The sequence below is a fragment of the Vulpes vulpes genome, chromosome 11 (assembly GCF_048418805.1).
Source record: "Vulpes vulpes isolate BD-2025 chromosome 11, VulVul3, whole genome shotgun sequence".
Lineage (NCBI taxonomy): Eukaryota > Metazoa > Chordata > Mammalia > Carnivora > Canidae > Vulpes > Vulpes vulpes.
Window position 1 is genome coordinate 68,933,007 of NC_132790.1, and position 13,170 is coordinate 68,946,176.

At 41.5% G+C, this 13,170-nt stretch overlaps 1 protein-coding gene across 6 annotated transcripts in view; it reads right to left on the reverse strand.

Moving 5' to 3' along the window:
* The window catches only part of RARB (retinoic acid receptor beta), a 724,031-nt gene that overhangs the window by 97,236 nt on the left and 613,625 nt on the right, over nt 1-13,170 (reverse strand). For all 6 annotated transcript variants that reach the window (XM_026006400.2, XM_026006399.2, XM_072726687.1 and 3 more), the window contains one exon: nt 4,330-4,471. In XM_026006400.2, coding sequence (XP_025862185.1) covers nt 4,330-4,471 — 142 coding nt within the window. The remainder of the gene's footprint in view (nt 1-4,329; nt 4,472-13,170) is intronic.

Sequence of the window (13,170 nt, forward strand, 5' to 3'; positions counted from 1 at the left end):
AAAGGATTTCTTTTACGAGGTAATCCCCTTATACATTTTAAACCAAATTTGAGCTATAAAAATTAAATTTACACATGATTTTCTAGGGGGTACATCTCTCATATACAATAAGCAGTGCAAGTACTGTTTAATTAACCACTTGCAATAGCGTCAAGAAGGGAAGTCAGAGTTTTAAAAGCTGCTCTTTATGGCATATAGTGTATATTACTACTGGGATCCAAATCCCCACACTGCCCTTACTAATTGTGTTACCCTAAATTAATCAACCTCTCTGTACCTAAGCTTCCACATCTGCCCCAAAAAAGGGGAAGAAAGGGTTTATAACTGATCTGTCTCATAGGGTTATTGTTAGGATCGAATGGGATAAAGTATTAAAAATAGTTAAGCAGTGCCTGGCACATAGAAAACACGGAGCCTATGTTAGCTACTACTATCCTAGGATTCTTAGGTGTCTTCCTTCCCTTCAACAGCATGAAGAATAAGCAAGAGCACCATGGGGACTGACAGGGCTTTGTGAACATGGAGTGTTTCTACCTTCTGTCTTTCTGATTCCCTACCTAGGAATGCTGTCCTCCCACACTCCAGGCCCCCTGGCTCAGGTGGGGTCAAACTCCATCCCCTGGCTCCAGGGACTGGCACATGATCCAGATCTAGCCAATCACAGTGGTCTAACACCCTCAGCCTCCCCGAGGCCAGGTAGTTATAAGGGGCGTGTAACTCCAGTTAAGCCAATGAGAACCAGTTCCCTGACACCAATGGGATGATGGGGATCCAAGATTCTCTTTTTTGTCAGGTAGACTCTCAGCCACAGTGGTTGGTGGTATCTTTACACTTAGCCATTTATAAAATCTTCCTGGAAACCAAACCAACACAGTAAAAAACAGCTGTGGGACAGAAAGGTGAGACATGCCCCCCTGAAAAGGAACGCAAGCCCATGCACACAGGTGTGTTATTCTGGACTGTCCAGTTACCTGCACTGATGTTTAAAGCTTATGCCAAGTTTGAGCTGAGTTCTCAGAGTTCACTTGCATCCAAAAATTCTGACACATACTAATGAATCCTTATGACCCATACAGGCACTGAATGCAAATCTTGCTGATCTTGGTACTGCAGAGAAAGCATGGAGAGAAAAGGCAAGACCTGAACGGTAATCTTGCTTCTGTCTTTAGCCAGTTGGTGATTGCTGGGAAAACCGTTTCATCTTTCTGGGTCCCAGTGTGCTTGTGTGTCAAGTGAGAGAGGTGAGTGAAAATCAATCTCGAAGATCTTTTTTCAGTTCTAACATTCTATGAGTCTCTATTATGCCTGGATTCGTTTCAGTTGTGAATACCGTGGTATAATTGGTTACTGATTCTCATATTTTCCTGCTTATTTGGGTTTCACCTTAAAAAATACCCTATTAGACCCTCAGTCTCTATATTCCAAGTGTTTATTCCTTCCCCTTCAACTCCCTTCTAAGGAAAATATATTTATTTTTGTATACTTGGGCATAATGATCCCATTTTCTTCTCATTTCTATATTTTTAAATCTAATTAAGGTGATAAGTTCCTTGAGGGTTGAAACCAAAATTTTCCTGTGGGTGTAAACATTATTTTTTTTTTAATTGGCAACCAAGCTGCCAGTTTTTACAGAGCAGCAGGATATGGGTTTTAAGTAATGTAAGCAGGAAATGGGTCTCCAGCCCACACAAAATAAATGCAAAAGTACTGATTTACCCCGAGTCCACATCTGGCTTACTCATTTATAATTTCAGCCTAGACTAAAATTCTCCCACAGAACTGCAGTGTGACATCCATGTCTACAGAATGTCAGACCAAAAATGGAGTGTCAGGGGATTGCTCTGTGAGTGTCACTTAGACATATAAAAAATCCAGTTATTTCAGGGGAATGTCATGCTGTTCTCTTCAATGGTGGTGTTGGGGGCCTAAGCTAAGTAAATATTAGCTCTGTATCTTCACATTCATTGATTTTAAGTAATTTAATAGCTCTAAAGTTTGGAGGGATCGAAGACAACTGGCTGAACTGTGGTCAGTTGACCCAACATCCACAGATAGAACTTTCTAGAAGAAAAAAGACCCTCCTAGGAGAGATGGTAGGATGCTTGCCTGTCCAATGACCCAGTCCATTTTTGTTCATCAGGACCCTAAATATGATCAAGCTCCAACCTCAACTGCTTTAATGAGCATCTCTTGGCAAATATAACAAAATTAGCTGGAGGCAGAGGTTTTAGGGTCGGTTGGTTTAGCAATTCAAGAATGACATTCAGGGCCCTATTTATCTATTTTTCCACCCTTCCATCCATAGTGTCTGCTTTGTCCTAGAGGTGACTTCCCCTGGAGTGGGAGGCTAGCTATTAGGGGCACTTCGAGCTACTTGTTTCCCTGTTCACACGCATCAAGAACTGTCTCAATATCCTAAGCATGAGTCTTTTGTTCTGTTTGGGTAATTTTATTAGGATAAAATTTCAAATTTGCTCAAAAGTTACAAGAATAGTACAAAGAACCCCTTTACATGCTTCATCTAATTCACAATTCTTAGTACGTAATAATATACAACAGTATATTACAATGCTATAATCTATAGTCCACATTCCGATTTCACTCACTGTTCCAATTATGTCCTTTATAGTTATTTTCCCTCTGACCCCAGGATCAAATCTGGATTATGCATTGCATGTAACTGGCATGTCTCTTTTAATCTGGAACAGTCTTTCAGTCTGCCTTTGCCTTGTACTCTTGGCATTTTTGAAGGGCACTAAGGCTTGGTTTTTTTTTTGTTTTTTGTTTTTTTTAAATTGGGTTATTTGCTTTCTTCTTGAGTTTTCAGAGGTTAGTATATTCTAGATACAAGTCCTGAGTCAGATGTGCAATTTGTAAATACTTTCTCCTACTGTGTGCCTTGTCTTTTCATTCATTTTGTAGTAGAGCAGACATTTCCTATTTTGATGAAGTTTAATTTATCTTTTATTCTTTTGTGGATCATAAGCCTGAGTTTCATTCTCATTGGACTGGCCTAGATTATAGATTCACACCATGAACCAGTAACATGAGAGGCTGGGACACAGAAAAGGATGCTCGGCTTGAGTCAACTGAATTATTCCCAATCCTGCTGTTTCTCCTCAAGTATAGAAACCCAAGGAGGGGCAGACGGAGAGAGTGAAAGAATCTCAAGTAGACTCCTTGCTGAGCACAGAGCCTAATGCAGGGCTCCACCTCACAACCCTGAGATCACGACCTGAGCCGAAATCAAAAGTCGGATGCTAAACCGACTGAGCCATCTAGGCACCCCAGTACCTGGCTTTTTGTCCCATATTCTTAGAGGGCAGGGGCCATGTCTCAGGCATCTCCAGCGTCCCCTCACACCACTAGCCCAGGACCTCACTAACAGTCTTCCTTCACCAAATCCCCAAGTAATGGGATGAATGGAGAAGCAGCAACCACATGAAGCACTTCACCGGGCACACAACGCTATGTCTTCCTTAGGCCTGCCTTAGTCAAGCCATTTGCCTGTCACTTTCTTGTCCTCTCTAACTGAAAGCACCAAAGAGAGAAATATAAGTAGTGAAATTTTTTTTGTAGTGTATATACTATCCGTATTAACTGATATATATTTCAAGTCCCCATTATCCGAGGTTTATGGACCACTAATTATTTACTAAAATGTTCTCTTTTGCATTAAAAAAATGTGAATTATTTGGAAGAGGGGGTGGCTGGGAGGGAAAAAAAAAGCTAAATCAAGTTTGGAAAATTGCCAATGCACCAAGTTTCTAAGTATTTCTTCCACAACAGAAGTTTTATGCCCCCTTCTGTCTGAAAAAGGGCTAATTATTCACACCTATCATCTCATCTTGTTCTTGTATAAGTACCACGCGCTAATCAATTGTGCTATTAGAGCTCCTCATCTTCTTCTCATCGATACAGGCAATACTTTTTGTTCGCACTGTCAGGATAGGGAAATGGAGTCTCTAAGTGACTTTGTGGTATGTTTGAGCGACCAGTGGCTCTGAAACACACAGTGAGCGAGTACTGCTCTGGAATACAAATCTGCCAGCCACAACACACAGCTCCTGCCTTTTCCCCAACAGCCACTCAAGTTTTATCTGAAAATCCCCACAGGTTCCCCAACAGCCACTCAAGTTTTATCTGAAAATCCCCACAGGTATTCTGTTGTCCTACTACCTCTGTTTACACTTAGCCTTGGCAATATATCTTCAGTGTCATGTCTGAATTCCACGTAATGTGTCCTCCACAACTTGATTTTGGAAGCTGAGCAAATCATATTTATAGATAAGGCAAAGACAGAAAAAAAGTTTTTGAGACTCCACTTACATTCTTTGGACATTCCCACTTCAAAGCACTTCTGGAGTCGACAGTACTGGCATCGATTCCTGGTGACTTTATTAATAACACAGTTCTTATCTCGGTGACAAGTGTAAATCATGTTCTTCTGAATACTTCTGCGGAAAAACCCCTGCAAGCAAGTGAGAAGATGAGAAAACTAAGTAAAACTACCAAGTTTCATGAGAAATCAAAACCGGCCTTATCAATGCATTGATTGCTTGGTCTGAGTAATGAAGTGATGGCAGTAGAAAAGTTCACTTATTTAAGCCTTAAAAATCCTTGTGAGATATTAATAGTCAGCTCTCCCTTTGTTTCAAATCAGAAAGCCCCTTTTAATCAAAACTACACATGACCATTATCATCTTGCCGAAGGAAAATGAACACGAAGCTGATTCACTCCGAAAACATAATGCGGAGCTGGGTTCCCTCCAAACAGGCTTAGCTTCATAAGCAGCTAGAACAATTTTTTTTAAAAAAGAGAGGGGGAGAGAGAACAATTTCAGGTGAGCCCACTCTCGAGAAACTGGATACGAGAAGCATCCCATTTGTAAAAGAAATGATAAGATTTGTGGAAGAATTAGGTCTGCTCGAGAAAGTCTCTTCCAATTTTTTCCCCACATATTTAGCTTGTTACAGTATTTTAAAATGTGATTTAATTTACAGAGTGTTTTAAAAAGAGTATTATCCAAGATTGGAAGCAAGGCATAAAAAGGACTGCCCATTTAATGGCACAAACGAGCGGCCACTGTCCAATACGGCAGCCCCTAATCACATGCAGATATTTAAATCAAAATTTTTAAAAATGAAGTAAAATTTAAAATTCGATTCCTCAGTTGCACTGGCCATATACAGCTAGTGGCTACCCCACTAGACAGCACATATATAGAAGATTTTCATCATGGCAGAAAGTTCTGTGGGGCAGCACTGTCCTGCAGCATTGGCTTTTTGACAAGCTTACCTAAGAGTCATCTGACACTCTTGGGAAATGTAACTTTGTTTGACTTACTATTTGCCATTGATTGGACACAGACTCTTTTAAAGACTGTAGAAGGCTGGTAAATTACAAATCTATTTGTTAAGGATAAGTGCAAAGATTTCTGTCTGGCTGAAATATAACCAAAGAGCATTGCTTCGTTGCCTTGTAGGACATTAACCAGTTCTGTATCTACCTCTGCAGTCTTATTCCAGCCACCTCGATATTTTGCTCCAATCCCTCTCTGAACCAGCTCTGTCATCTTACTTCTCATTCTCAAGTTCAATGAATCTTCGACTACATGCTTACTGAATACTTGAGTGCGTTGTTACTTCTCAACTTTTGAAAATTATATTTTGGCAAGAGAAGCAATTTATCCCGATTTTTGTGAAACACCGATGGGATAAAGCAGATTATAGGCTCATGAGCACATGGTGGCCACTTTGTCCCCTTTGTTCTCCTCATTCTCCCACATGGTTTTGCAGACAATGGATAATCAAGGGATGCTTGTCACTACACAGATGAATGAACAGTGAGTGAAGGGCATACCTGCTGTCTTTTCTGTCTCCTAATTGCCCAACAAAAACATCTATGTTGCTATGAGTATTAAGAGTAGGGAGTTTTACCTTCTCCACTGTGATGTGACTTTTACCGACATTAGCAACAATTCTCTTGGATGTAAGAAACACACCACTGAATGTGCTAAACAGCACATAAGACTCACCATCTGAGTTCAACTTTCCCTGTAGTACATTAGCACTCCAGGAGCCAGAACTAAAAACATTTAAAGTTAAAGTGCATTAACAAAGGAAGCTCATGTAACACACATTGTTTAGGATATTTACGTGGGCACCCTAGGATTCTAATGTCTAAATAAACATATTTTTACTGGTATGGTTCAACTGTAAACGCCTGAAAATCTTGTTTAAGTTTGCAACTCCTGTCACATCCCAGACACACACATTTTCCAAGAAAACACTGCTTATTTTGGTACCTCTGGAGCTACAAATATGCTCCAAATCTAAAATGACAGGTTACCAATGCTCCGAACCTCTAATAGAATCTGTGCAGAGTGGTCACCTCAAACATATCTTTGCATGCAAAAAATATACCTACGGGACACTTTTGGTTGCCAGATGTACAAACTCAATTTACAGAAACTGCACTGCTCTCCTGCCAAGAAACACTGACACGATGGAAGACCCAGTCTTTTCTGCATGTGTGAAGCAAGTGAGGTATGGGCAAAGGTGACCTGCTCCATTTATTAAAAACCAAATACTCAGTTCAGCAAATTCTTAGTGAGTGACCAAGAGGGGGAGAAATACAATCTCCTGATACTCAAATGAAGGAAGAAGATTTTATTCATGAGAGACACAGAGAGAGGCAAAGACATAGGCAGAAGGAGAAGCAGGTTCCCTATGGGGAACCCAATCCAGGACTCGATCCCAGGACCCTGGGATCATGACCTGAGCCAAAGGCAGACACTCACCTGCTGAGCCACCCAGGTGCCCTGAAGAAGAGAGAATTAAGGAACTTTCTGTGTCATTAGTTATCCACTCAGCCTGGTTCAGTAACCATGTTGGCAGAAACTAAATAGGACTTCTTGGTTTCCCAAATCAGATTTTTGGCTAGATATCAGGAGACGGTTTAAGTTTCAGCAAATCATTTCTACCATAGTAGAAGACCTGCTGACTAACATATATGCTGGGAGGTATTTTTATACATTGACTGGGTTAAACAGAAAAACCCTCTGAGGCCAAAGATAGGTTTGCATTCTATAAATCCTCCTCCCCAGTAGATGTTATTACTTAAACTTTATTTCCTTGCAGACCACCACTTTGAGGATCTAGTGTGTGCCTGTGTGGGAAATGGTAGCCCCATGCCCCCTAAGTTCCATCTACTTAATATTTTTACTTAGGTTGCCTCTTCCTTTTATTTTTAACATTCCTTAAAATGGAGACCTTTAACCTCTGGCTTCATTTGAAAACCAATACCTACTGTCAATATTAAAAGGCAAATGTATCACAAATAAAATGAAAGTCAAACAAAATGATAATCAGATATTATCTCACTCTCACTGGATCTTGGATCTGCTAAGGGCTTAACACCCAGACCGTGTCACTTCTTACTGAAAAGGGAACTAAGCAAGTGTTAGATCAGCCCTGACTGAGACTTTCTCTTTGAGGAATTCAGAGAAAATGTGTCTCATTATGTGGTTCACTGAAGTATAAAGCCACAAATCTGTGCCACCTAAAATTGGAAGCCTCATGCTTTGAGAAACAAAACTGCAACCCAAAACCTGTCATACGTAAAAAAAATGGGCTTAGAAGTGCTGAATTCAATGGGTGACAGTCCTTGAAGCAAGTGGATGGATAGAGACACATCTAGAGGAGAAAACACTGAAAAGCTGAGCATATAAAGGAAGGATTTGGTCCCACTTGAAGGAGCAGTCCCAGGGTGAGGGTTGAGGGGTGGGAGCAGGTACAGAGAGACAGAAGAGGTAGGAAGCAGTAGAGGCAGAGCCCAGGAAAAAAGTCCAGGAAAGGCTGGACTGCAGCCTCATTACCACTGTGCAGCCTTGGGCAAGTCAGTTCAAGGAGGCAAAGCTCTCTTACCTCCTCAGTGAGGGCTTGGGGAGCTGATTTCCCAGATCCTTTCCAGCTGTACATTTCTGGGATTCCAAGTACATCATCATACCAGAGAGTGACAAGGTGGGACACCTCGCAAGTGAGGATGAAGGAGTTTCTGGGAGCACAGAAATTGGCCAAGGAAGAGGTAGTGTTTGAAGACTAAGGAAGAACGTGTTGGTCCTCTGCCTGTACAGGCAAATACTGCAATTTGCAGAGGATTAGTCTAGGGTAACTGAGATCACAATTTTATTCTCTTTTTTGGGAGGTGGGGGGGGGGAAGGGAGGGGTAGGGGAGGGGCAGAGGGAGAGAGAGAAGGAAAAAGAGAATCTTAAGCAGGCTCCATGTTCAGCATGTGCTGGACATGGGGCCAGATCACACAACCCTGAGATCATGACCTGAGCAGAAATCAAGAGTTTGATGCTAAATAGATTGAGCCACCCAGGTGCCCCCACAATTTTATTTCTTCTTTCCTGAAACATATTTTTCCCCATAAACTCAGAAAAATTCTGTCTTCAAGATGTATGTCACCTCATCCAGGAAGCCTTCTCTGACTAATCCAATCCCACATAAATGCTTCCTTTCCTAGGCGACCTTGGTATTTTGCTTATCTTTCTATATTATTCCAATTCAAGTATAATATTAAAAATAGTAAACAATAGTACCATTCACTTTAGAGGATACATGGGTGACAGGGAGGAATGCCTGCCTGTGGCCAGCAGTCACAGCTTCGGGGAGCCAAATGGGCATCATAGATATCCACAATTGGATGTAACAGTACCACCACCCAGTGTGACATTCTCCTTGCTGATACCCTGACAGATAAGAGGCAGGGACGTGGAGACCAACTTTCCTGGAACTAAAATGGGCATGTTGTTGGGCTCCCACATGGCCTCAAAGCAGTATGTATGTATGTATGTATGTATTCATTCGTTCATTCATTCGAGACACAGGGAGAGAGGCAGAGACATAAGCATTGGGAGAAACAGGCTCCCTGTGAGAAGCCCAATGTGGGACTTGATCCCGGGAACCCCAGGATCACGCCCTGAGCCAAAAGCAGACGCTCAACCACTGAGCCATCCAGGCGCCCCTTGAAGCAGTGTTTAAAATGTCTTCCCTGAATATCAGGAAGGGAGACAGAAGATAAAGACTCCTAACTCGGGGAAACGAACTAGGGGTGGTGGAAGGGGAGGAGGACGGGTGTTGGAGGGGAATGGGTGACGGGCACTGAGGTGGACACTTGACGGGATGAGCACTGGGTGTTTTTCTGTATGTTGGTAAATTGAACACCAATAAAAATTAATTTTAAAAAAATTAAAAAAAAAAGAAAACAGAAAATATAGAATTACCAAAAAAAAAAAAAAAGAAGACATAGAAATCATCCATAATCCTATGACCCCTGGTATTGAACATTTATTATATTCTAGGTACCTATCTTTCCAGCCTTTTTTCTAGGCACATCCAGAGATCTTGTATTTACTGTGGTTTGTGACTTATTTTTTCTAACTAATACTTATATGTCAATAAATACACTTTACAATATTTAAAAATAAATAAATAAATAAATAAATAAAATGTCTTCCCTGGAAGCAAGACAGTGGACTTGGGTAGAGAGGATCAAAAGACTGGATGCAATGGTTATTTGATAGATGGTAGGGAAGTATTTCAGTATTTCAACAGCTAATAAAACCGATTGGTGCATATTAGCTGAATATCCTCAGTAGTGGGACAGGACCTGACACACGGTAGAGAGTTAATAAATAGCTGTTAAATGAATGAGTGAGTGAATGATGATATCCTCAGCTCTAAGCAGAATCCGAGTAAGAGTCCTGAATGTATTAAAACTTAATTCCATAAAATATTCCTCCACAGTCATGCATTCGCTGAGATGATACTGTCTGTACTTAACAAAGTGAGCAGCTGGATTTCTCAGAAGTTAGTAGAAGATCCACCGGTTTGAGATGTAATCAGATTAGAAAGTCAAGAGTTCTGTTGGTTAACCATGATTCATGTTGGTTAGTTATGTTTTCTGTTGGTTAATCTTGATTTCTCTTATTATGACTTTTAGTGGTTAATCAGGACTTCCGTGGTTTGTGAGAAACACATTTAACACTCTAGCCACTTAAATCGACAGGATAGGTCTGCACCACAAACTGAGTCCAGTGTTTTCTGACCAGTTTTTCCGACCTTTCTTAGCTCATGCTCTTCTATTCTTGCTATCAAGGAATTGGAATAAAAAGAAACTACTTCTATGGTGGAGAAGGTCACATATGCATTGGGGTGATCTGCTTCATGTCTTAGCAATAATCCTGGAATTCCCATTGCCTACTCAGATTACTTCTGTCTCCCCTTGGGGACATGAGGTACCCCTGTTCTATATAATCCTGTCTTATCTAGAGTGCAGACACACTCCTCAATCAAAAGGAAAGGTAACCATCTCTTTTAAATCTGAATATTCTCTGTCCCTAAGAATCCAAAATTCATAATTACCTTGAGAGACCAGTTATATGGCCCAAATCTATCAAGGACATGGAGAAAAGTGGCTCACTGTACTCCCTGCTTCATGTTTTGATCTGAGAGTAACTTGGGCCACCTTCTCTCCTCTAATACTCTCAAATCATTGCTCTAATTCTGATAATTTTTTTCTTTTCTTTCATGGACCACATTTCAACTTCTGTTTTTCAGATTTCATCACACATAATATTCCCCACTGTCCCCCAAATAGAGCGCTTTTTGTTGGTTTAGATACTAGCCTGGTGATTAAAAACTGGAATTTAGCTTGAGTACCTGTGGATTTGAACTCTGACTCTGCTGCTATCTGTGGGCCATTAAGTGAGTTACGCTAAGGCCTGTTTCTTCATTTGTAATGTGGGGATAATGAACATACCTACACTTCATGGGATTACCTACTGTACCCAATTAGGGGACACGTATGAAGTGGGAAGCCAATGCTCAACACATAGCAAGAGCCCAGGGAATGGCAGCTTTTGTTATGGATGAAACCTCTTCTCTCCAAAGCTTTCTTCTAGAAAACTTCCAATAGACATTTTATATTTAAAATAAAGATTCCCGAAGAGGAAAGAACACTATTCTGAATCTCTGAACAATACAGACTATTGTGGGTAGACTGCCTCATGATTCCAACGGCCATCTTTATATATATATTCATTTCCATACTGATTCATTTATGTAATGCCAATTAACTGGAGTGGATGTGGTGGGCTCCCTTAAGTGTACAAAGATAGAGAAGGTATGTCTCCTGCCCTTTCTCAGCTTACCAGGAACATTAAATCAAGTGAACACCTTGGAGCAGATGCCACCATGCAGTGTGATAAGAATTTAATGGAAGTACAAAGTGGAAAAGTGCCCAGTATAGTACCTGGCACATAATAGGCCCACTTAAAATATTTAGAGTAAAGGTTACAGGAATTCAAAGGAGTTAGAAGGGAATCAGCACTTGATGAAGGAGGATTTGAACAGCAAGTCCCCCCAGCCCCCCTCAGGAACATCTCAGCTTTGCCAAGATCACAGGTTCAATCATACAGGGAAGGGGCTGTGGTCCAGGTTGGCAGAGATGTAAATAATGGACGGTGTGTGTGTGTGTGCGTGTGTGTGTGTGTGTGTGTGTGTGTAAGGCACAACTGAAAGAGCAGGTTGACAATCAGACTGAGCAGGATCTTCACGGCCACGCCAGGTACTTCCTGGGAAGGCACTCACTCTTCTGTACAGGAGAAAGCTAGGGTCAGAATGCTAATCTGGCAGGATCTTCAGGAGGCCTTGAGTCACTGGTTTCATCACGCATTAATTTAACACCTACTCAAGTAGATAGTGAGCTCTGGGTATGAATATAAATACCAATACCCCTGAATTTGCCCTCAGGTCTGGTCAGGAAGGTAGCCCAAGAATCCTTGATTTCTGAAATAACAGTGCAATCTGCTGATTCATAGTTAATCATAAAGCTACTTGTGAGAATTCAAAGCCTGGTGTTTTGAATGGAAGTAACTTTTTAGGCCTAGAGCTACTTTATATCAGGTTCAACATGTGTGAAATGTGTCGTGACTGAAGAAAAGCACTAAGAAAAAACTAATTTCTATTATTATTATTTTTTAAGGTTTATTTACTTATTTATGCATGAGAGACACACAGAGAGAGGCAGAGACATAGGCAGAGGGAGAAGCAGGCTCCCTGTAGGGAGCCTGATGCAGGACTCCATCCCAGGACCCTGGGATCACGCCCTGAGCCAAAGGCAGACACTCAACCGCTGAGCCACCCAGGTACCACACTTATTTCTATTATTAAAAAAACAAAACAAAACAAAATGACAACTTGGCGCGGAGTTAGTCATAAAAAGCACTCGATCAGGAGAAATGCACCCAAAAAGTAATGTGGGAAGCACATCTGCTTGCACTAGGCTTTTGCAGAGTTAATTTCTATCCCATGCAAAGTTCAAAAGGGTAATTTTTCCTTCTAGAGTCAAAGGGGAGAGAGAGACATCAAGGAGTGTTACTTAGGCATTTGCCCTCGGTCATTAAAGGGAAAATACTGCAACCCCATCTCAATCAAAAAGTAACCAGGTGGCTGCCTGGGGTAGTCCTTCGCCCTGGCCAGCAAGGCCGGGCCGGTGACGTGCAGCCCCAGGCCAGCGTCGAGCTGTAATTCCCATTTCCAGCCAGAAGCAAAGACGCTGCCAGTGGGAGGCGAGTATGGAATAATCCCATCGCGGCTACTTTGGGAAACACGGTTTTCAGACCAGGAAACACGTTGCCTTAAACAAACAAAAAACACCCTCCGGAGTGAGTGGAAGTCTATGCGTGACAACGTCTAAAAAGTTATTAATAGCAAGATTTGTGGGGGAGAAAGAGAAAAGTGAAGACCTTTTCACCCCACTGAAAGACAATGGGTGAGAGGGAGGGAGAAAGTAGAAAAACAGCCTACTTTTTTGATGACAAACAGTTTCCTCCTAAGCAGGGAGGGTGGGCATGAATGCAACTCAAAGGATACTGATCAAGTTGGGGGAGCCCCCCGCCCCCGCCGGCACTTGGAGCCACGAAAAGGGAAACAACCTAAGGTTCATATTCCAAACAAGAAAGCGGAGTTGTCCCAAGGGGTAGAGGCTTAGAGTTGTTTATTTTGTTGTTGTTGTTGTTGTTTAAAAAATTCCTGACAGGACAAGGTCCCACTTTTGGGAATTTAGTAAAAATGAATGAATGAAAATAGTGAAGCCTGAG